The following is a 24,412-nucleotide window of genomic DNA, read 5'->3' as shown; positions in this document are numbered from 1 at the left end:
GTTGACAGCCTTTCTCCCATTGGAGAGCTGGACAACAGGGTGGGATTTAATGAGCCTGACGCTATTTTTGTATCGTTGGAGTTTAAACTTTGCCACCTTGTAGGAAAAAAAAAAAGAGGTTTTGACTGGACAGACGGACTAGAGAACGGAGAAGAAAGTAACCGTCCTCAACTTCGCAGCAAGGAAGACCTTTGGGATTGGAAACCGTTGGCTAAACCGAATCAACTCTGGGGAACACTCTTGGGAGCGGGTAAGGTGGTGCAATCTCTTTTTTCCCCCTTCCAAATTAACTCAACAGGTTGCATTTTTGGAAACAAGTGGAGGACAAATAAGAGGGTGGAGATCCAGGCTGTGTGCGGAGAAGAGAAATATGCACCAAGAGAGTGGTACGTGGAGATAAATCTGTTAATCAAGAGGCAATAGAAGACCAGCCTCAGATTAAAAGAGCCTCAAACTACTCAAATGTCTTCAGCTTTTGTATAACATTTTTCGAAGCTAGAAAGCTCCTCCAAATCACTGGGTATAGTTGTGTTGTATTTGGGTGCAACCTGGAAGAATAAATGTACAGAGGCTAAGCCTTAATTGCGGGATACCTATTGCGCCAAGAATGCATTAATTGTTATTTATTAACAGAATAACAGAGTTGGAGGGGAGCTTGGAGGTCTCGGAGTGCTGGAGCAATCCACAAGTTATGAAGTTCCACTGGTTAATTGTTCTCAATGTCAGGAAATTTCTCCTCAGTTCTAAGTTGCTTCTCTCCTTGATTAGTTTCCACCCATTGCTTCTTGCTCTACACTCAGGTGCCTTTGGAGAATAGCTTGACTCCCGCTTCTTTGAGGCAACCCCTGAGATATTGGAAGACTGCTATCATGTCTCCCCTAGTCCTTCTTTTCGCTAGATTAGACTGTTAATTGAAATTAATAATAATTTAGTTGTCTGCACATAGTTTTCCTCAAATCTTTTTGTGTGTTTCTGGAGGTAGGCGATAGATACATCCTGTGGTGGGATTCAGCCAGTTGCCTCCACTTTGGGAGAACCGGTTGTTAACTTTCTGAGCAGTTTGGTGAACTGGTTGTTGGAAGAAATCATTAGGGCAGAGAACTGGTTGTTAAATTATTTGAATCCCACCACTGGGTACATCACTGTCGATACACAGATTTATTTCTTTACACAGAAATAAAACAGATGTATGATTACAAACATGATTAGGGGACTGGAGGCTAAAACATTTGAATAACGGTTGCAGGAACTGGGTATGTCTAGTTTAATGAAAGGAAGGACTAAAGGTGACATGATAGCAGTCTTCCAATATCTCAGGGGCTGCCACAAAGAGGAGGGAGTCAAGTTGTTATCCAAAGCTCCTGAAGGACAAGAAGCCACTGATGGAAACTAATCAAGGAGAGAAGCAACATGGAACTAGGGAGAAATTTCCTGACAGTTAAAACGATTAATCAGTGGAACAGAAGTTGCCTCCAGGAGTTCTGAATGCTCCAACACTGGACGTTTTAAAGAAGAGATTGGACATTTGTCTGAAGTGGTATAGGGTTTCCTCCCTGTGCAGAGGGTTGGACTAGAAGATCTCCGAGGTCCCTTCCAACTCTGTTATTCTACTTGTCTTTATTCTATTTCTATTCTATTCTATTCTATTCTAAATTCTATTCTATTCTAACTTCTACCCTGTTGTAGTCTAAATTCAATTCAATTCAAAATTCTATTCTATTCTAAATTCTATTCTATTCTTGTTCTATTCTGTTCTATTCTAAATTCTATTCTATTCTAAATTCTATTCTATTCTAAATTCTATTCTATTCTAAATTCTATTCTAAATTCTATTCTATTCTAAATTCTATTCTATTTTAAATTCTATTCTATTTTAAATTCTATTCTATTTTCTGTTCTGTTCTATTCTAAATTCTATTCTATTCTAAATTCTATTCTAAATTCTATTCTATTCTAAATTCTATTCTATTTTCTGTTCTGTTCTATTCTAAATTCTATTCTATTCTAAATTCTATTCTATTCTAAATTCTATTCTATTCTAAATTCTATTCTATTCTAAATTCTATTTTATTTTAAATTCTATTCTATTTTCTGTTCTGTTCTATTCTAAATTCTATTCTATTCTAAATTCTATTCTAAATTCTATTCTATTCTAAATTCTATTCTATTTTCTGTTCTGTTCTATTCTAAATTCTATTCTATTCTAAATTCTATTCTATTCTAAATTCTATTCTATTCTAAATTCTATTCTATTCTAAATTCTATTCTATTTTAAATTCTATTCTATTTTCTGTTCTGTTCTATTCTAATCTAATCTAATCTCAGCAGTTTAATTGATTGCGTACTCTATGCACAGAGTGTGTTTCTTGATGAATCTGTCTCAGTTGTGGTTATACCCATTTTTTTTAAACAATAGCATTTAGTACAGACAGCCCATGACTTCAACCATACTGAAACCCAGGATATGTTGAGCCACCCATGAGACCAGACTCGATTTTATGACATTTTTGCAGTGGTCATTAAGTGAACACCATGATCAATAAGGAAATGTCACAGTTGTTAAGCAAATACCATGGTTATTAAACCTGGTTTTTGTACACCAACCAAATCCCAGCGTCACTGGGCCATGGATCCCAAATTAACAATGAAAACATCGAAACATTGAGTAACAATCAACAGTAGACTGATTGAGACAATTATAGCAGTAGCATAATAATATTGATGAAGTGCTCATCAAAGGAATAATAATAATAATTATAAACCATCACAAGAATACCGTAACCTGTACATTCTGCATGGCTGTGGAGTGTAGCACCAGAAGAAGAGGCTAAAACCACCAGGAGAGAAATCAAGTCTAGAAATCAGGAGGGTTGACTACGACTATAGGAACTGTCAGTCACTGGAATCGACTGACATCTGAGCAAGTAGCAAGTTCTCCCACCCTAGAAGTCTTCAGACAAAGGCCGGGTGGCTCTGAGCAAGGGGATGACCTAGATAACCTCTAAGATCCCTTCCAGCTCTGGGGTTCCGGATGCTCTCCAGAACAGCTCCGTTCTAGCTTTACTTCTGGAATAGCTCTATGGCAATTTGCCAAGGCCAACTTGCCGTGGCTAATTTGTTGTTGGACAAGAGTTACACTAATATTTATTTTTTTTATTTTATTTTTTATTTTATTATTTTTATTTTATTTTTTATTTTATTTTTTATTTTATTTTTTATTTTATTTTTTATTTTATTTATTTTATTTTTTATTTTATTTTTTATTTTATTTTATTTTATTTTTTATTTTATTTTTATCTTATTTTTTATTTTATTTATTTATTTTTATTTTTTATTTTTTATTTTTTTATTTTTTATTTTTTTTATTTTTTTATTTTATTTTTTATTTTATTTTTTATTTTTTATTTTTTATTTTTTATTTTTTGATTTTATTTGTTTGTTTATTTGTTTGTTTATTTGTTTATTTTTATTTATTTAGTTGGTCGAACATGTATGAGATAACAGGTATAAACATGGACATGAACACAGGAAATGGGGACGATAGGACAGGGATGGTGGGCACGCTGGTGCGCTTATGCACGCCCCCTTACAGATCTCTTAAGAAAGGGGTGAGGTCCACACTAGACAGCTGAAGGTTTGGGTTGTAATATCAACGAAAACGCGGAATAGAATCATTAAAGAAAGGATGCCAAAAGAGGGACAGAATGAAACGCGAATGGCAAAAATTACGATATTATTTTATTTTATTCTGCATGATTAAATTGAATTGTTAAATTGTCCTGCGGTGAGTTGGTCACGAGGTGGCTGTAGCAAGTTGTTCCATTCTGTTCTGGAATGGCGCAATGGTAGTTATGTCCATTAAGATTCTCCATCATCCAGTTCACGGTTGTCCCAAAGGTGCTTCTTCCAAAGGGCAACTGGACTTTCTTGATTTTTTTCCCTTGGAAAAAGTTTCGCTCTTCACGCAAGAAGCTTCTTCAGCTCATGCTCAGTTCAAGCAAGAAGCTTCTCAGATGAGAATTGAAACGTTTTTCAAAGGGGAAAAAAAAATACCCCAAATCTGGCTTCCTTCTGGAAAAAGCCCCTTTGGGAGTATAATGGAAAGCTTGAACCGAAAGAAAGACAATTCCATGAGTCTGTAGCTGTTTTCAGAAAAGCTTCGTCCCTTTAGAGTTCAGGTAATCCTTGACTTACCATATTTTTTGGAGTATAAGACACACCTTTTCCCCTCAAAAAAGAGGCTGAAAATCTGGATGCGTCTTATACACTGAATATAGCATTTTTTTGCCTCCAGAAATCTCTCCCCCTTCCCCAAAATGGCTGTGCAGAACCTTTAGGAGGCTTCCAGAGTGCTCCTGGGGGCTGGGAAGGACAGAAATGAGTGAAAAATGGGCCGTTTTTTGCTCAATTCCCCCCCCCCCCGCCACCTCCAGGAGCACTCTAAAAGCCTTCTAAAGGCTATGCATGTCCTTTTTTTGACAAAAAAACAGGCTTATATTGCAAAAAATGGGCCATTTTTGCTCATTTTTTGAGGGGGGCATCCCCCAGGAGCACTCAACAAGCCTCCTTAAGGCTATTCATGCCTTTTGTGGGGGAATAAATGGGCCCATTTTCACAAAAAAACGGGCCGTTTTTGGGAGGGTTGCAGATTGCAAAACCTTTTTTTTAAAAAAAATATGCCTCTTCAAAATCTTGGTGCGTCTTATACTTCGAAAAATACGGTACAACAATTCAGTTAGTGACTGTTCAAAGTTACAACGGCCCTGAAAACAAGTGACTTCTGACTGTTTTTCCACACTTACAACCATTGCAGCATCCCCAGGGTCATGTGATAGAAATTCACACGCTTGAAAACGGACTCATATTTATGACGGTCACAGTGTCTCCCGGGAGTCATGTGTGATCTCCTTTTGGGACCTCCTGACAAACAAAGTCCACGGGAAAGCCCGATTCCCTTAACAACTGTGCTACTAAGTTAACAACCGCAGTGATTCACTTAACAACTTTGTCAGGAAAGGTGGTAAAATGGGGGCAAAATTCATTTAACAAATGTTTCACTTAGCAACAGAAATGTGGGCTTCAACTATGGTCGTAAGTTGAGGACTACTTGTACTTTATGAACACAGGGTAGAGCCAAAAGCCTCCCTTGGGAGAGGTAAACTGGCAGACCTTTCTGGTAGGACATCCTTCCTTGAAGATAAGCTAAGTTTCTAGTCCCCATGAGGCAAAACGAGAATTGGTCCTTGAACAAATGACGTTATCTGTTTGTTTTGTTGGGCTTTGTTTACATGACGGTGGAGAATACGGAGGTGGTGTTTTTTTTACTAGTATCGATTTATTTTCTTGGTTTTCTTTTTCCTTGATCATTCTTATTATTTTACTTTCATTTTGTCTAAGCTTCGTTTTTATTTCTTCTTTCTAAACTTCTTTTTCTTCTTCTTTTTCTTCTTCTTTTTATGGTTGTGAGCTGCCTAGAGTAAATAAATAAAATAAGAAGAATGTAGTCTTCTGCTTGCAAAAATGCAAGTAAAAATCGGCCTTCAAGTTTTAGCTCTCTAATATTAATACTGTCCTTATAATACTGTATTCCAGGGGTCTCCAACCTTGGCAGCTTTAAGACTTGTGGACTTCAACTCCCAGAATTCCTCAGCCAGCAAAGCTGGCTGAGGAATTCTGGGAGTTGAAGTCCCCAAGTCTTAAACTTGCCAAGGTTGGAGACCCCTGCCGTATTCAATAGTACCGAAGTCATATGTCTCTGAAAAATATCCAGAAGATTTTTTTTTTGTTTTCCCTGGCACTTTTCATCAAACAAAATGAATAAATAGATGATTGTTTGTTTGTCAATAATGCTGGAGTCCCTGAATTTGGTCTCTGAAAGATTTTGCAGAAGATCCTTCTGTCCATGGAGATGATTAAGGTCATGCTTGTCCCAACGGTGCGTTTTCTAAAGGCAACTCGACTTCGTTTTTCCTTGAAGACTTTTTGCTTCTCATCCAAGAACCTTCCGAAGAATCGACGAAGCCCGAAGAAGCTTCTTAGATGAGAAGTGAAAAATCTTCAAGGACTAACAAAAGTCCAGCTGCCTTTTGAAAAAAAGCACTTTTGGGACCTCCAGAGGATTCTGTGGGTTTTTTTCTTTTGCTGAGACCTTTTTCATCGAACGAAACAAATAAATCCCAAAGGTGCTTTTTCCTTTCTCAAGGGGCAACTGGACTTCTTACTTTGTTTTTCTCTGAAGAGGTTTCGCTTCTCATCCAAGAAGCTTCTTCAGCTCTGACTGGATGGTGGGGGACGGAAGGATTTAGGCTCCTTGCAGACAGCTGGTCATTTGCATCCTTTGAGAGGGTCGTTGAGGCCACTTGGAGGTTTCTCTGTGTCCTCAGAGTCACCTGAGTGGTGCAAATGGGTGTGGAGCCTTCTTGGAACTGCTGAAAGGACAGTGGAGATAGATGATGTTGTATCTCTCCCCCTCTGTTGAGAGAAGGCTGTTCAATTTTAATGTAGATGGCCTCTTTAACCCCTCTTTCAAACCAAGACTCCTCACTGTCCAAAATGTGTGTGCTTTATAGGCTGCACATCATCTTTTCTGTGAACATAACTTGAGTTGTAACAGATTGGTCATCGTGACTATTAGCAATAGCAATCGCACTTAGACTTATATACTGCTTTCTAAGCAGTTTACAGACTCAGCCTCTTGCCCCCAACAATCTGGGTCCTCCTTTTACCCACCTCATAATAGCAATAGCAGTTAGACTTATATACCACTTCATAGGGCTTTCAGCCCTCTCTAAGCGGTTTACAGAGTCAGCCAACAACAATCCAGGTCCTCATTTTACCCACCTCGGAAGGATGGAAGGCTGAGTCAACCCTGAGCCGGTGAGATTTGAACAGCCGAACTGCAGAACTGCAGTCAGCTGAAGTAGCCTGCAGTGCTGCATTTAACCACTGCGCCACCTCGGCTCTAAGGATGGAAGTCTCTAGAAAGAGTGCAGAGAAGAGCAACAAAGATGATTAGGGAACGAGGCTAAAACATATGAGGAACGGTTGCAGGAACTGGGTATGTCTAGTTTAATGAAAAGAAGGACTAAGAGAGACATGATAACAGTCTTCCGATATCTCAGGGTTTGCCACAAAGAAGAGGGAGTCAAACTATTCTCAAAAGCACCTGAGGGTAGAACAAGAAGCAATGGGTGGAAATTAATCGAGAAGCAACTTAGAATTAAGGAGAAATTTCCTGACAGTTAGAACAATGAATCAGTGGAACAGAAGTTGCCTCCAGAAGTTGTGAATGCCCCAACAATGGAAGTCTTTAAGATGATGTTGGATAGCCATTTGTCTGAAACGGTGTAGGGTTTCCTGCCTAGGGGTTGGACTAGAAGACCTCCAAGGCCTCTCCCAACTCTGCTATTGTATTGTATTGAGTCAATCTTGAGCCTGGTGAGATTCGAACTATAAAATTGCAGGCAGAAGTAGCCTGCAGTACTGCACTCTAACCACTGCGCCACCATGGCTCTTGGCCACCGCTACTTGTAATTTAACAGTAATCTGGTTGGAGTCATGAACTTATAAACTTGGAGAAATAAGTCACAATTGCTTCTTTCCCATAACCTGCTAGGCCAAACCAGCAAACCTTATCATGGCATTAGGTGACACCTCAGTGGATGCATCGGTTTGGTTGGTTGGTTGGTCTGGTTTCCATTCACAGGTTCAACTACTAACTCCAAGGTTTAACTACCCTGTTTGTTGAGTCCATCCAACTTTGCCTAAGAAGCAGCCGCTCCTTGACCCTCTAACTTGTCTTCTCTCTCTCCTGCAGTCATGGCCTGCCCCAATCTTGATTGCGTGGAGTTGCTGGACCTCCTCTTCGACGGGCAGGATGGAGTCCTTCGCAATGTGGAGCTGGGATCCTCAGAGGCCCCTTGGATGGCACAGGAAGGCAGGGTGAGTAGATAGCACGGCTGAGGAAAAGGGGGGGGGCAGCAGCTGAGCAAGACGTAGGAGAATAGGGTTAACTGCTCCATTCTGGCCAAATGTATTGAATATATCCTATGCTCGGAGGAAAACTTGATAGCCCGACCCTTGAAGGTTAACATCACAAACAAGAGGAATGTATAGAAGAGAGGAGAGGAGAGAGAAGTGTAGGATAGGACAGGACAGGATGGAACAGACCAGAATGTAACAGAACAGAACAGAATAGAATACTGCTCTATTCTGGCCAAATGTAGTGAATATATCCTATGCTCGGAGCAAAACTTGATAGCCCGACCCTTGAAGGTTAACATCACAAACAAGAGGAATGTATAGAAGAGAGGAGAGGAGAGGAGAGGAGAGAGAAGTGTAGGATAGGACAGGACAGGATGGAACAGACCAGAACGTAACAGAACAGAACAGAATAGAATACTGCTCCATTCTGGCCAAATGTAGTGAATATATCCTATGCTCGGAGCAAAACTTGATAGCCTGACCCTTGAAGGTTAACATCACAAACAAGAGGAATGTATAGAAGAGAGGAGAGGAGAGAGAAGTGTAGGATAGGACAGGACAGGATGGAACAGACCAGAACGTAACAGAACAGAACAGAATAGAATACTGCTCAAATGTATTGAATATATCCTATGCTCGGAGGAAAACTTGATAGCCCGACCCTTGAAGGTTAATATCACAAACAAGAGGAATGTATAGAAGAGAGGAGAGGAGAGGAGAGAGAAGTGTAGGATAGGACAGGACAGGATGGAACAGAACAGAACGTAACAGAACAGAATAGAATAGAATAGGACAGGTTAAAACAGGATGGAGTAAATTAAGGTAGGGTAGAACAAGGTAGAACAGAATAAAGCAGAACAGAACAGAATAAAACAGGATAGAATGGGATAGAACAGAACAGAACAGGGTAGGACAGAATGGAACGGAACGGAACGGAGCAGAACTTTACCAGAAGAAGCACATTTACAGCCCTTGAAAGGAGAAACACTGAAACACATTTTGGAGAAGAAATACAGAAAATCGCAACAAACATAAATTAAGCCCAGAAAAGTGTTAGAAAGAAACTCAAGGCTGCCCCACCTTGATTCTCATTAGTGTAAGAGGAAGACACCGTCAAGCTTTCAAAATCCTGCTATTGTTGCCTAACTCAATTGAGTTTCGGTATCCCTCTGACAGCACCCTTGACTAAAGCAGTTGGTCAGTTCCCAACTGAAAATGATCTACTCCTTATTATTTTGTAAGCCTTAAAAGTAACAGAACAGCAGTGGGGAAGAAGAGGGATACCAATAAAGGAGAATATTTGTAGCTCAGGGTTGAAATGAATTGAATTGAATTTGAATTTATTGCACTTATATGCCGCCCTTTTCCCCGAAGGGGACTCACGAGAGTCATTGGAGTTCTCTGAGCATTGTGGTTTTCTTGAAGACATTTCATTTCCCAAACTAAGTAAAGCACTCATGATGTTAGGTACTTTGGGTAATGAAACATCTGCAAGAAAACTGTTTGAATTAATTGTTGGAATGTATCTCTATGAAACAACTACAGTAGTATTCAGCCAGTAGATGGCAGTATTTACAAGTTCTTTTGTTCTGAGTAGAGTTTCCAATTTCAGTTATATAAGGTAGTTGAGCAGGAAAGTACATGGTGACTATACCTTTTCTCTGCTCTGGGTGGTATTATATATAAACAGGATTTCTGACAAAAACCACCAATATCAGAGAGCACCAGGGACCCTTCAGAGGGATACCAGTTTAATTCTGGTCTTAAATTTTACTAGGTATTGTCCTCTTTGCAATTAAGACAGAAAACTGAGAAAATCCTGTTTCAGCACTTACGTTGCCTGGTTAAAACGTCCAGAATGATAATAATGGTTTATGTACGAATCCAAGAAGAAATTAGTTTTGAGTTTGCTCTGTGGAAACTTTTATTTCCTTTGTAGGAAGGTTGCTTTCTAGGGTTGTTTTTTTCACAGAGAACCTCTCCATTGTGTTGGTAGGGTTTGCTGAACCCCGGAGAGAACGACGACTTCATCAACTCCATCTTAGGAGCGGCAAACACCGTCCTAGATTCTCCGAGCTGGTCTCCCGCTGCCAGTGACAGCGGCATATCTGAGGATCCAAACTCCGATCAGCTGGACAGCCCTCCACATTATCTTCCAACCGGAAGCCCGGAGACCTACTCTGATGGAAGTTCAGCTAGTGACCTGGCCTATGCGCCGTGCCAGGAGTCCTGTCAAGCCTTACCTGTCCTAAAAGGACCAGCCACTGAGATGAGAGAGATGGACGTCTCCATAGACTTCAGTGAGTCCCGGTTTTTCTTTCCTTGAATGTAAAACCAGGTGAGCCACCATCTCTGGGGCCCTTGAGAGATGTCACTATGGAGATTCTCCATCATCCAGGTCATGGTTGTCCCAAAGGTGCTTTTTTCAAGAGGCAACTGGAGTTTCCGGTTTGTCTTCGAAGACTTTTCGCTTCTCCTCCAAGAAGCTTCTTCAGCTCTGACTGGATGGTGAGGAATGGAAGGATTTATGCTCCTTGCAGACAGCTGGTCATTTGCATCAACTGAGAGAGTCCTTGAGGCCACTTGGAGGTTTGTCTGTGTCCTCAAGATCACCTGAGTGGTGCAAATGAGTGTGGAACCTTCTTGGAACTGCTGAAAGGACCGTTATGGACTGGACATAGATGTTGTATCCCTTGCCTTCTGTTGAGGGTTCTTCAAATGGCCTCAGCGGCTCTATGGATTTATACTCCTTGCAGACAGCTGGTCATTTGCATCCTTTTTAGAGTGTCCATGAGGCCACTTGGAGGTTTGTCTGTGTCCTCAGGGTCACCAGGGTAGTGCAAATAGGTGTGTAGCCTTCTTGGAACTGCTGAAAGGACTGTGTTGTAAACTGGAGTTAAATGATGTCGTATTCCTCCCCCTCTGTTCAGTATCCTCCATCCAAGTGGCCTCAATGGCTCTCTAAAAAGGATGCAGATGACCAGCTGTCTGCAAGGAGTATAAATCCTTCTGTCCCCCACCATCCAGTCAGAGCTGAAGAAGCTTCTCGGAGGAGAAGCGAAACGTCTTCAAAGAAAAACCAGAAAGTCCAGTTGCCTCTTGGAAAAAGCACCTTTGGACAGAAGGGCTCTCGCACTGTGTCCATCCATGGAGAACCTTAAGCATCTGGTCATTAGTGTGAATAATAGTTTTCATCGGCCTCACTCAATCATTTGTCCAGAATGGTATAGGATGGTGATGGCGAACCTTTTCGGCTCTCGCGGGAATGTCGCATGCGTGCGCGCTCTCATCAGGGCTGCGCTCAGGAAAAGCCGAACTTCCAGGTTCTGGCGTGCATGCGCACCCAATGATTAGCTGGCCAGCACACATGCGCACTGGGTGTTGGCACTGTGGTGCATGCGAAGGTCAGCTGAAAGGGGTTGGACCAGAAGACCTTCAAAATCCCTTCCAGTTCTATTATAGCAATAGCAATAGCAGTTAGACTTATATACCGCTTCATAGGGCTTTCAGCCCTCTCTAAGCGGTTTACAGAGTCAGCATATCGCCCCCACCGTCTGGCTCCTCATTCCACCTACCTCGGAAGGATGGAAGGCTGAGTCAACCTTGAGCCGGTGGGATTTGAACCGCTGAACTGCAGATAGCAGTCAGCTGGAGTGGCTTGCAGTACTGCACTCTAACCACTGCGCCACCTCGGCTATTATTCTGGTAAACAGATGGAAATGAGAATCACAGCTTGAAATACATAGAGAGTAGTATGCTATCATTACATATGATATATGTAGACAGATTATGGGTTGTTGCCCCCAAAGAAGCAATCTGTATAAATTGGCTTCCATGGCATACCGGTAGTCCTCGACGGATGACGCCTCCGGAGCCCCAGCTTTATGTTGCTAAGCGAGACAGTTGTATAGTGAAAGTTTGCCCTGTTTGATGACTTTTCTAGGTACATTTGTTAAGTGAATCGCTGTGGTTGTTACATTAGTAACACAGTTGTTACCACACCGGACTTATCAAACAACAATCACAAGAATTCAGATTAGCTAGTAACCAGAAAGACCTGGCTGACCTCCGAGGAGTGGCTCTCAGTCAGATAAGATAACCATGTCCTGGAAGAACAAATCTTATCTATTCCAAAGCAATTTCCATGTACGTACACTGAAAAGCTGGATTTTTTTTCCTTGTTCCCTAATCAGCAGGTTCTCTCTTTCATTTCTTTGCAGATATGTGGGCTGCTGGTTTTTATCCTGAGGAGAGGCAAGTAGCAGATGTCACCCATCAAAACCCACCCTCCTGCACCCTCACCATTAAGGATCTCCTCCTTTCAAACAACTCTGAAATGGCAAGTACTTCAGTCGTAATAACCGTGATGGGGGTATAGGATAGCAGAGTTGGAAACAATAATGGAAAGCATTCAAACAAGAAAGAAATTAGTAGGAAAAAGAGAGAGAGAGAGAGAGAGAGAGAGAGAGAGAGAGAGATAGGAGAGAGGGAGATACAGAAAGGGAGAGAGACAGAGAAGAGAGAGAAAGACAGAGACGGTGAGAGAAGAGACAGAGAGAGAAAGACAGAGAGAGACAGAGAGTGGAGGGGGGAGAGAGAGATAGGAGAAAGGGAGGGAGAGAGGGAGAGATAGGAGAGAGGGGGAGAGAGAGAGAGAAAGAAAGACAGAGACGGAGAGAGGAGAAAAACAGAGAGACAGAGAGAGGAGAGAGAAAGAGAGAGACATAGAGGAGACAGAAAGACAGGAGAGAGAAAGAGAGAGAGACGGAGAGAGGAGAGAGAAAGACAGAGAGACAGAGAGAGGAGAAAGACAGAGAGAGACAGAGAGGAGAGAGAGGGGGAGAGAGAGGAGAAGGACATTGAGAGACAGAGACAGAGGAGAGAGAATGAGGAGAGAGCACACACACAGAACACACATTCATTAATTATCTAAAAACCTTCCCTGTGCCCCAAACCCCAAACATTATTTAATAATCTATTCAGGAAACCCTACACCACTTCAGACAAATGGTTATCCAACCTCTTCTTCAAAGCTTTCCATGTTGGAGCATTCACAACTTCTGGAGGCAAGTTGTGAATATCTAGAAACCGAGTTGATTTTCTTTTACAGTTATTTCTAAGCACACTTGTAGATGCTTTCAACTGAATTCAACTGAAGAGCCAAGGTGGCGCAGTGGTTAAATGCAGCACTGCAGGCTACTGCTAGATCAGCAGTTAAGCGGTTCAAATCTCACCGGCTCAGGGTTGACTCAGCCTTCCATCCTTCCGAGGTGGGTAAAATGAGGACCCGGATTGTTGGGGGCAATATGCTGACTCTCTGTAAACCGCTTAGAGAGGGCTGAAAGCCCTATGAAGCGGTATATAAGTCTACTGCTATTGCTATTGCTATAATTCATCCGACTCAGGGAAAAAAAAGTAAAGAAAAGAGCAACGAATATGATTAGAGGGCTGGAGGCTAAAACATAGGAAGAATTGGTGGTTCCTCGCTCAATAGCTGTAACTGTGAGAGGGATCTTGAAGTGGACAATCACTGAGCCAGCCGTGTGCGGCAGCTGCAACACAGTTCCAGGCTGCATCAACAGAGGGATAGAATCAAGATTACGTGAAGTCTTAATACCACTTTATAAGGCCTTGGTAAGGCCACGCTTGGAATATTTGCATCCAGTTTTGGTCACCACGATGTAGAAAAGAAGTGGAGACTCCGGAAAGAGTGCAGAGAAGAGCAACAAAGATGATTAGGAGACTGGAGACTCAAACATATGAGGAACAGTTGCAGGAACTGGGTATGTCTAGTTTGATGAGAAGAAGGACTAGGGGAGACATGATAGCAGCCTTCCAATATCTCAGGGGTTGCCACAAAGAAGAGGGAGTCAAGCTATTCTCCAAGGCACCTGAGGGCAGAACAAGAAGCAATGGGTGGAAACTAATCAAGGAGAGAAGCAACTTAGAACGGAGGAGGAATTTCCTGACAGTTAGAACAATTAATCAGTGGAACAGAAGTTGCCTCCAGAAGTTATGAATGCTCCAACACTGGAAGTTTTAAAGAAGATGTTGGACAACCAGTCTGAAATGGTGAAGGGCTGTAATGGTGAACTTATGGCACGGGTGCCAGCAGTGGCACACAGAGCCCTCTCTGTGGGCACGCACACCATTGCCAGCTGCTCTTCTGGTTTCTGGCACACCAGTGAGTTTTTGTGGGCACTGGAGTGCTGGAAAATTGCCTCAAAATGGCCCAAAAAAGGGCCAAAACCAGCCAAAAAAGGGCCTGAAAATGGGGCAAAAAACAGCCTGGAAAATGCCCCCAAAATGGCCCCAAAACAGGCCATTTCCTGGGCTGTTTTCAGGCTGTTTGTCTGAATGTTTTTTGGCTGTTTTCAGGCCATTTTTCAGACCAAAAACAGCCTGAAAACCACTCCCAAAATGGCTGGAAGAACAGCCCAAATAGCCAAAAAACAGGGATGCACGCACCGGTCTTCAGGTTTTCGGTGCTCCACAGGAGCACGCATGCAGTCGCATTCCATTTGCCATCAATGGTCCAGGGTTTCCTGCTTGACCAGGGGGTTGGACTAGAAGACCTCCAAAGCCCCTTCCAACTCTGTTTTATTCCACGTTCTGTGATGGGGATACCTAGAAACCCCGTTTATTTTATTTTTTCGGATGGCTACTTCATTCTTCCCTTGTGACCTTCTAGCACCAGCAGGCTATCCACTGCTCGGGGATGAGACAAGGCCCGGGGACCTGCCAGGAGCTGGTGCTGACCGAGGATGAGAAAAAATTGCTGACGAAGGAAGGGGTGATGCTTCCCACCCAGCTGCCTCTCACCAAGGTAAGCAACGTCTCGGCCGGCCGTGCTTTTTCTCAAATAAAAACCGTGGAGAGCAGGGATTGCAACCACAATTCAGGCCAACGTTTGCATCGCTGAGCAAGACCATTGCTCAGCGAGTTTTGTCCCATTGTACGATGTTTTTTGCCGCAGCTATTAAGGGGACCGTGCAGTCGTTAAGGGAAGGATGCCATCATTAAGCAGATCTTATTAGTCTTCTCATTGTTCCTATCACCCATCTCCTCCCACTTATGAATGCAGGACTGTTAACTTTGTGGCTTGTATCCTTACGATTTATATTGATATGGATTTTTTTCCTGATTGCTTATTTGTACTCTGTGACTATCATTAAGTGCTGTATGATTCTTGATGAATGTATTTTGTTTTTTTATGTACAGTGAAAGCATCTGCACCAAAGACAAATTCCTTGTGTGTTCAATCACACTTGGCCAATAAAGAATTCTATTCTATTCTATTATTATATTATATTCTTCTACTCTATTATTCTATTCTATTCTACATTCTTCTACTCTATTCTACTCTAATCTACTCTTTTACTCTACACTATACTCTTCTATTCTACTCTATTATTCTATTCTATTCTACTCTACTCTATTATTCTATTCTGTTCTTCTACTCCATTCTTCTACTCTATTCTACTCTTAATCTACTCTTTTACTCTACACTACTCTTCTATTCTACTCTATTATTCTATTCTACTCTACTCTTCAATTCTACTCTATTATTCTACTCTATTCTACTCTACTCTACTCTATTATTCTATTATATTCTTCTACTCTATTCTATTCTACTGTATTCTATTCTACTCTAATCTACTCTACACTACTCTACTCTTCTATTATTATATTATATTATTCTACTCTATACTACTATTCTATTCTTTCTATTCTATTCTATTCTATTCCATTCTGTAATTCTATTCCATTCCATTCCATTCTGTAATTCTATTCCATTCCATTCCATTCTGTACTTCTGTTCTGTTCTGTTCTGTTCTATTCTATTCTATTCTATCTGGCTCCCCCCATCGACTTTGCTTGGGGGAAGCCAGCTGAGAAGGTTACAGATGGTGAGCAAATGACCCCAGGATAGTGTAGCTGTCAGAAGTCCATGCCAAGTGGCCAAATTTAGATCTTGTGACCATGGGGATGCTGCAATGGTCATAAGTGTGAAATCTGGTCATAAGTCACTTTTTTCCAGTGCCGTTATAACTTCGAATGATCTGGAAAAGCAGGGATCGCGAACTAGTACGGGTAGTCCTCGACTTATGACCATGCTGGTCATATTTCTGTTGCTAAGTAAGAGTTGTTCAATGAGCTCTGCCACATTTTTACGACCTTTCTCGCCATGGTTGTTAAGGGAATCCCTGCAGCTGTTAAGTCACTAACATGGTTGTTAAGTGCCTCTAGGCTCCTCTTTGGCTTTGCTTGTTGAAAGGGGATAAAATGTCCTTTGGACACTGCGATGGTCATAATTACGAGTCTGTTGCCAATCATGGGGATGCTAAAAAGGTCGTAAGTGTGAAAAGCGATCATTAGTCGTATTTTTCAGTGCTGTTGTAGCTTTAAATGGCTACTAGCAATAGCAATATCAATAGCAGTTAGACTTATATACCGCTTCATAGGGCTTTCAGCCCTCTTTAAGCGGTTTACAGAGTCAGCATATCGCCCCCACAGTCTGGGGGTCCTCATTTCACCCACCTCGGAAGGATGGAAGGCTGAGTCAACCTTGAGCCGGTGAGATTAGAACCGCTGAACTGCAGATAACAGTCAGCTGACGTGGCCTGCAGTACTGCACCCTAACCACCGCGCCACCTCGGCTCTAAATGAACTGGGATAAGTCGAGGGCTCTCTGTAGAAGGAGAAATTCAAGGACTTAGGCCACTGCGCATTGTTTCACACGCGGACCAAAAACTCTTCGAATTTGATGTATAAAAACGGATGTGGTTAAAAAGAAAACAAGTGGCTCAGGTGGCTCTCTTTGCATCGGCAGTATGAGGAACGCGTCCTCAAGAAGATCCGCCGAAAGATCCGGAACAAGCAGTCAGCTCAGGAAAGTCGCAAGAAACGGAAGGAATACATCGATGGTTTGGAAAGCCGGTAGGTTGTTTTTCCCCTTCCTCGTTTTGAGCTGGATCTGATCATCCACAAACCAGGTTAGAACATGGACGAAGGTGAGGGTTAGGGCAGTGGTGAAATCTAATCCCACCCCCGGTTCTGTAGGCGTGGCTTGGTGGTGGTGGAGGTCATGTGACTGGGTGGGCGTGGCCAACTTTTTTTCCCCCACTTTCCGCTATTTTTTTATCTTTCTGAAGCATTTTTTTCCCCTGCCGGTTCGGCCAAAGGGGCAGGAGAAAAATGCTTTGAAAAACTTTTTAAAAAAAGGTTCTGAGGATTGCGCAGTTCACAGCTGAGCCACACAATTCTCGGAAGCTTTTTTTTAACAGAACTAAGGATAATTGTCCCTACCGATTCAACTGAACCGGACCAAACCGGGAGGATTTCACCCCTGGGTTAGGGTTAACTAAGACACAGATTTGAACACACAGATTTTGTAAAAAAAAAAAAAAACATTGGTGAGATTTTTAGGCACCATCGTGATCCATCCTCTTGTGAGTGGTACGGTGGCCTAGAGGTGGCGCTCCCGCCTGACAGTCAGGAGGCTGTGAGTTCGATCCTAAGTAGAGGCAAACATTTCTCTCTCTGGACACATTGAAAATATATCTGCTGGGAAAAAAAACTCTGCATTGGCGACAGGAAAGGCATCTGGCCAGGAAACGCTGAGCTCCATTCAGTTGCCCAGACTCCGAGGGATTACGGGATCATTAAAAGAGGATCATGATCATGAACCAGGGGTGAAATGCTACCAGTTCGGACCAGTTTGCCCTGAACCGGTAGTAAAAAATGCTACCAGTTCAGGCAAACTAGTATTTCCGATGATGAGCTGGGCGATGATTAGCTGTGATGCGTGATTTATATTAGCCAGAATCATCGGATTTTCTGTTTTCTAGCTAATCTAAACCTCCCTCCTGCTCGCTGTTCTACTTACCTTTGCAGACTCGGAAGACTTCAAAATGTTCTTTTTTTTAACGCTGCGCAGGTGCACGTCAGGCGCGCAGGCACTCACTCAGTAGCAGACTCACCGAACCGGTAGCAGACTTCAGAGGATTACACCGCTGTCATAAATAAACCATTCTCTTGATTGTAAACTTCCAGTATTTGAGGGGCTGCCCCAAAGAGGAGGGGGGGGTGTCAATTTATTTTTCAAAATACCAGACGGCAAACAAGAAACGATGGATGGAAATCAATCAACCTGGAATTAAGTGAGAACAATTACTGTATTTTTCGCAGTATAAGCATCTTTTTCCTCCAAAAAAAAAGAGGTGAAAATCTGGGTGCATCTTATACACTGAATACAACATTTGTGGCCTATCAAAACCCCGCTCCCTTTGCAAAAATGGACCTGAAGAGGGTTTGGGAGGCTTGCAAAGTTCTCCTGGGGGCTGGGGAGCGCAAAAACAAGCAAAAAATTGGCTCGCTCAGCCCCCAGGAGCACTCTACCAGCCTCCCAAAGCCTCTGCATGCCCCTCCCCTTTTTTTGGAAAAAAAATTAGGTGTGCAGAGGGTTTGGGAGGCTTGCCGAGTGCAAAAATTTACCTCTTCAAAATCATGGTGCCTCTTATATTCCGATGCGTCTTATAGTCCGAAAAATACGGTAATCGGTAGAACAGCCACTAGAAGCTGTAGATGTTTCATCACTGGAGGTTTTCAAGAAGAGACTGGACATCCCTTCATCTGAAATGGTAGAGGGTCTTCTGCGTGAGCAGGGAGCTGGAGTAGAAGACCTCCAAAGTCCCTTCCAGCCCTATTCTGCTTGATTGATCAATCGATCAGTTCCCCCCCCTTTCTACGAATTACTTCAGGCCGGAAAACTTTAAAAGGTGAATAAACCACCTGCGAATAAACCATTTCCTCCCCGTTTCACCTCTGTTGGCGTTTTCCTTTTCAGGATGTCGGCTTGCACAGCTCATAATCAGGAGCTTCAGCGGAAAGTGGTTCATCTGGAGAAGCAGAACTCGTAAGTTGTCCACCGCATCGGGGTTTTTGGCCATGCGGCAATTTGGTGATGTTTCCCATGGCGAGTTGCCTGTGGCGAGTTGTCCTAGTTCCCAACAGAGGGGCAATGTGATTTTTTTTAACGGGGGGGGGGGGCAATTTGAACCTTGCTTAAATCAGGTTAACGGCCTTTTAGGCTTCCTCTGCGTGAGTGGAGTTCACTCTTTGAGTAAAGTGAGAATTGTATGTCACAGAGTCACATCAGGATTTTAGAGGTGCTCGGGTGGGGCGTGGCCCAAAAAAGATTGGGAATCCCTGTCCTAGGCCCATAACGATGAGCTCTTCCACAGCAGCCTTGTTTCTTTCCTGGCCATTCCCCCGTGCCCCAATACACACCCGTGTGCTTGGCATTCACTGAATCAATAGAAGAAATTCTGCCCTTGTTAAATCTCCTGAATTCACTCTCTGCCCCTCAAAAACCTGACTCTAACCTGGAGCCTCCTCCTCCTCTCTTCCCCAGGTCTCTTCTGCAGCAGCTAAAGAAGCTCCAGTCCATCGTGATGAATTCCAGCGGCAAAGCTGCGCAAACCAGCACCTGCGTGGCGGTATGTCAGGGCTTGCGTACATGCATGCGTGCACAGATACAGGGAGTCCTTAAGTTATGACTACAATTGACCCTCCTCCAATGTCTGTTGCTAAGCAAGACGAGTCACTTGAGTTTCGCCCCACCCCCCCACTTGACGAGGTTTCTTGCCACCGTCGTTAAGGGCGTCACTGCAGTCCTTAATTTAGTCACACGGTTGTAAAGTGAATCTGGAATCTCTGTGGATTTTGCCCATCGGGAGGTTGCCAAAAGCAGAACGCTTCAACCGTCATAAATACGAGTCAGTTGCCAAGCGTCTGAATTTTGACCATCACGTGACCATGGAGATGTTGCAGTGGTCGTAAGTGTGAAAAGTGGTCGTAAGTCACTTTTTTCAGGGCTGTTGTAACTTTGAACAGTCACTAAAAGGAATTGTTGTAAGTCAAGGACTACTGTAATTGGAATACTGGTGCCTAGCCATTATTTCTCTCTTTTCATGCACTTTAGCATGAGAGAGACTGCTATGGCTTCTAAAATAGTGTTGTTTTTTTTAAAAAAATATTATTTTATTTTATTTTTAATTTTCAAAACAAACACAACATGACCTTCTTTACATGCTGTAGAAAGTGTATCAGTTGGTTACTGTTAGGTGTATCTCCATTGGGAGACAGAAAGTAGCGCAGCTGAATGTACAGGGAGAGAGAAGGAAAGTTTCTAGTAGAAGAAACACACGAATAGCGTCCCAGACACTGCCAGTAAAAACAAGTAGCTTTACTACTACTAATAGCTTCACAAGCAGTGATAGTAGATATTCGTCCAAAGACAATGCAAAGAACAAACAATTGCTTACAGTCGCAGTTCACGTTCCAGTCATCAAGCGAGCAAGTAGTTATCAAGCATAGGATAAGCAGAGAGAGAGAGAGAGAGAGCTTTCCTGACTCCCTCTTATTGCAAAGTTAATTACAGCTGATTAAGTACATTCACCCATTTAAAGCAACATCGACCATTTGTTATTATATGTGAATCTATATTGCCTACCCAACACTAGGAGTATACTCCCAACAGTTACAAAAAGACTTTCGTGCATTTCTTCCGCAGTCAACAAACATAATTCATATTAACTCAAGTATTTTAACCCAGATATTTATACATGTTACCATCATCATACCTCCATTTTCATTTGACTATAATTATTTAAACAAAAAGGAGGATTATAAAATTTGGTTATTAAATATTATGGATGTTTAGCTAGAATAGGACATAAGGATTCAGTGTTAATGGAGGATTTTAGAAATAGTAAATGAAAAGCCAGTATGTGGTTATGTATCAAATCTTGGTATATTTTATGGTAAAATAGTGGGGTTTTTTAAAGTTGGCACTTTTAATATATGTGGATTTTTCTACAGCCATTTTTGGACCATCCCACAATAATTGACAACATTTTTTTTGGTCTCCAGTGTTCCAGTGTTAACTTCTGGTTTTTGGCACAAAAACCAAAAAAAAGCCCATTGGGGAAAATAGATTTAAATAGACATTCCCAATTCCGGCAACCATCTTCGTATGTTTTAGTCTCCAGTGCCCTAAAGGAAGATTAACAGAACACAGATAATCCTCAACATACAACTACAATTTAACCCAAAAATGTATGTTGTTAAGTGAGAAATTTGTTAAGTCAGTTTGCTCCACTTTGCAACTTTTCTCACCATGTTTGTTAAGTAAAAACCGGCAGTTCTTAAATGAGCAACACGATTATTAAGTGAATCTAGTTCTACCCCTTGAGTTTGCTTGTCAAATGGTCGCAAAAGGGGATCATGTGACCTGGGACAGTGACCATCATAAATGTGAGTCAATTGTCAAGCATCTGAACATCAATCACGTGTCCACGGGGATAATGCAACGGTTGTTAAGTGTGAAAAACGGTCATCCCTTTTTTCAATTGTAACTTTGGTCACTAAATGAACTGTTGTAAAGTTGAGGACTATCTGTAATAAGTTGGAGTTGGAGGCTTCTCTCCTGCGCTTGCGTATAGGATCTGTCAGCAGTTTCAGCAGCCTGGGGGCTGTCTCGCGATCACTGGCAAAAGGGGCTTTTTTCGGGTCACCAGAGACTTTGCGGGTGTCTCTGGGACCACAGGATCTCCCCCTACCTTTCACCGTCTCTTCAGGACGGTTTAGGTCCGGATTGGACCATCCAGGCGATCCGAATTCGACAGCTATCTGGAGAAGCCGGAAAAGTCACCGTATCACTGTGACACGAAGCTCCACCCCTCCCTCTTCACCAGCATCTTTTTAATGTCCTCCTCAGGTCTTACTTCTCTCCTTTGTCCTGATCATCTTCCCGTCCATTGGCCCTTTCACCCGCAACAAAGCCGAGACCACAGGCGACTTCGTACCTGTGCGAGGTGAGTAAGGGGGCTGTGTAAGTGGGTGGGCACCTGGGCAGAGAGGAGGCACAGAATCATTCTCTTTCAGCCCCAAATCATTGGCATCATAGGCAAAAAGTTGATAATTAACCTTGTTGAAGAGCCCAACGTCTGTAGAGAATCTCCATCATCCAGGTCATGGTTGTTCCCAAGGTGCTTTTTCAGGAGACAGCTGGACTTTCCCGTTTTTCTTTTTCTTTTTGAAGACGTTTTGCTTCTCCTTCATGAAGCTTCTTCAGCTCTGCCTGGATGGAGGGGGAGGATTTATATTCCTTGCAGACAGCTGGTCATTTGCATCCTTCTAGAGGGTTGTTGAGGCCACTTGGAGGTTTATCTGTGTTCTCAGGGTCACCTGAGTGGTGCTGATAGTTCCTGCAATCTGCAATTTTTTTCAACTGGAAATCCATTCCTTCTCCCGCACGATCCCAAGGGTGTCCATCCCAAATTGCATAGCTAAAAGTCCATAGAGATTCTCAAGTCATCCAGGTCCTGGTTGTCCCGGAGGTGCTTTTTTTGGGAGGCAACTGGGCTTTCTTATTTTTTCTTTTTGAAGACGTTTCGCTTCTCATCCAAGAAGCTTCTTCAGCTCTGACTGGATGGTGGGGAATGAACTTTTAGCTATGCAAGCCGAAGGCCACTTCTTTTCCATGGGTGGATTGTTCTCACTGTCAGAAAATAGCTCCTTAATTTCAGATTGAATCTCTCCTTGATCAATTTCCATCCCTTGTTTCTTGTCTGCCCTTCGGGTACCTTGGAAAACAGGTTGACACCCCCCCTCCTCTCTGTGAGGGCAGCCCCCTCAAATATTGGAAGACTCCTGTCATGTCTCCCCTGGTCCTTCTCTTCACTAGACTAGCTGTGCCCAGTTCCTGAAACCGTTCTTATTCTCCCTAATCATCTTGGTTGCTCTTCTCTGCACTCATAATAGCAATAGCATTTAGACGTACATCACTCCATAGTGCTTTAATAGAATAACAAAATAGCAGAGTTGGAAGGGACCTTGGAGGTCTTCTAGTCCAACCCCCATTCCAGATAAATGGCTATCCAATCTCTTCTTGAAAAACCCCCACAACTTCTGAAGGCAAGCTGTCCCACTGGTTAATTGTCCTCACTGTTAGATAGTTTCTCCTTACTTTCAGGTTGAATCTCTCCTTATTCAGTTTCCATGTCTGGCCTTCAGGCACTTTGGAAAATAGCTTGACCCCCTCCTCTCTGTAGCAGCCCCTCAAATATTGGAAGACTGCTATCCTGTCTCCCCTGGTCCTTCTCTTCCCTAGACTAGCCATGCCCAGTTCCTGCAACCGTTCATCGTATGTTTGAGCCTCCAGTCCCCTCCTCATCCTGGTTGCGGATCAGTAGGTGTTGGAAGAAATGCCCCTCTGGGTTCAGTTCCAAGTGGGGAAAAAGTCATTGGATTCTTGGAAGTTGCTTGGCAAGAAGGTTTTATTGATGATGGACAGGACCACATGGTTTGAGGTCCTGGGCGAAAAAGGGAAGAGATGCTGAGAGTAGCTGAGTTTTATACTCTCTCTGGGCTTTTGAATTTGAGCTTGTATTCTGATTGGACTCCCATTGGGGCCATCCAGGGGCAACTCTGTAGGCCGTCCTGAGTCCCAGGCTTGGTTGAGCCTTGCTGGGTGATGTATTCTTCCCAGGTGCCCTGTGGTGAGATGGGTAGAAGGCTTTGGGCAATTCCTACTATGGCTCTGCCCTGAAGGAGTTAGATCTTTGTTTTGTAGAGTAGAACTGGCTCAGGCCTTAATGGCCCATTGACAAAGGGGCAGGGGGCTGAGTTTCTGCCTCCCTTTTAGGGGGAAATATTCTGACCTTTTAATATTTCCTAAAATATCTTATTTTCCTAGGAGAGGGGTGGGTGCTGACTTCCTACATAGGAAAGGCAGAAGATACCTTAAGACTCGGTCCTTTGCAAGTCGCCCGATCCTCTGTGTCTCCTTCCCTCCCAGTTTTTTCTAGGTCCCTCAACAATGATGCGTCATCTAGAATCGCCCATGCCCTGGGCAAGGAGGCCGAGCAGAGCACCAAGGAGAACGTCTGGAAGGAGCCAGCTCATCAGGCCCACGATGCCCCCAGCACCTTGATCAGAGACCTCTTGGGGCTCCTGAAGCAGGGAGAGGACAACCACACCGAGGTCTTCGCAGAAGGCGGCAGCCCTGCCCCTTTGGAAGGACTCAGTCCCGAGGTTCCCTATCCGGGCGCGAATTTGACCTCGGTTACCTGGACTGAATCGGAGCAGCCCGGAAATGGGGCCTTGGAACAGACGGAGGAGCTGTGACCTTCCATCCGGCTGCTTCCTCTCCCCTCACCGGGCCGGTGGGGGCTCAACCAGGAAGGGGAACGGGGAGGCTGTGTGTATGTGTGTGTGCAGCCGGTTTGCGTCTCTCCTACTCAGGAGGACGGGAACAATGTTTGCAGAGTGAGAGAGCAAGGGGGCTGAATCAGTGGTGGGATTCAAATTTTTTTTACTCCCGGTTCTGTAGCCGTGGCTTGGTGGGCATGGTGTGGCACGG

At 43.2% G+C, this 24,412-nt stretch overlaps 1 protein-coding gene across 1 annotated transcript; it reads left to right on the top strand.

The window, feature by feature from the left end:
* On the top strand, positions 1 to 24,412 carry CREB3L3 (cAMP responsive element binding protein 3 like 3). The gene is made up of 10 exons (XM_032235990.1): positions 1 to 250; positions 7,817 to 7,941; positions 9,980 to 10,283; positions 12,204 to 12,322; positions 14,675 to 14,809; positions 16,817 to 16,923; positions 18,833 to 18,901; positions 19,400 to 19,484; positions 21,767 to 21,863; positions 23,849 to 24,412. Exons 2-10 carry the CDS (start codon positions 7,819 to 7,821, stop codon positions 24,175 to 24,177), a joined length of 1,368 nt encoding a protein of 455 aa, XP_032091881.1. The 5' UTR covers positions 1 to 250; positions 7,817 to 7,818; the 3' UTR covers positions 24,178 to 24,412.

Source organism: Thamnophis elegans, chromosome 1, assembly GCF_009769535.1.
Source record: "Thamnophis elegans isolate rThaEle1 chromosome 1, rThaEle1.pri, whole genome shotgun sequence".
Classification (NCBI taxonomy): Eukaryota; Metazoa; Chordata; class Lepidosauria; order Squamata; family Colubridae; genus Thamnophis; species Thamnophis elegans.
The sequence above is the reverse complement of the archived record's forward strand: the minus strand, read 5'-3'. Positions and strand labels throughout refer to the sequence as shown.

What these genes read in the sequence shown, in the direction of transcription:
- CREB3L3 (XM_032235990.1), top strand. Translation starts at nt 7,819, where the DNA reads ATGGCCTGCCCCAATCTTGATTGCGTGGAGTTGCTGGACCTCCTCTTC. An exon ending in CCCAGCTGCCTCTCACCAAG is followed by an intron (nt 14,810 to 16,816) that starts GTAAGCAACGTC and finishes TTGCATCGGCAG; the next exon opens with TATGAGGAACGCGTCCTCAA. An exon ending in CGACTTCGTACCTGTGCGAG is followed by an intron (nt 21,864 to 23,848) that starts GTGAGTAAGGGG and finishes CTTCCCTCCCAG; the next exon opens with TTTTTTCTAGGTCCCTCAAC.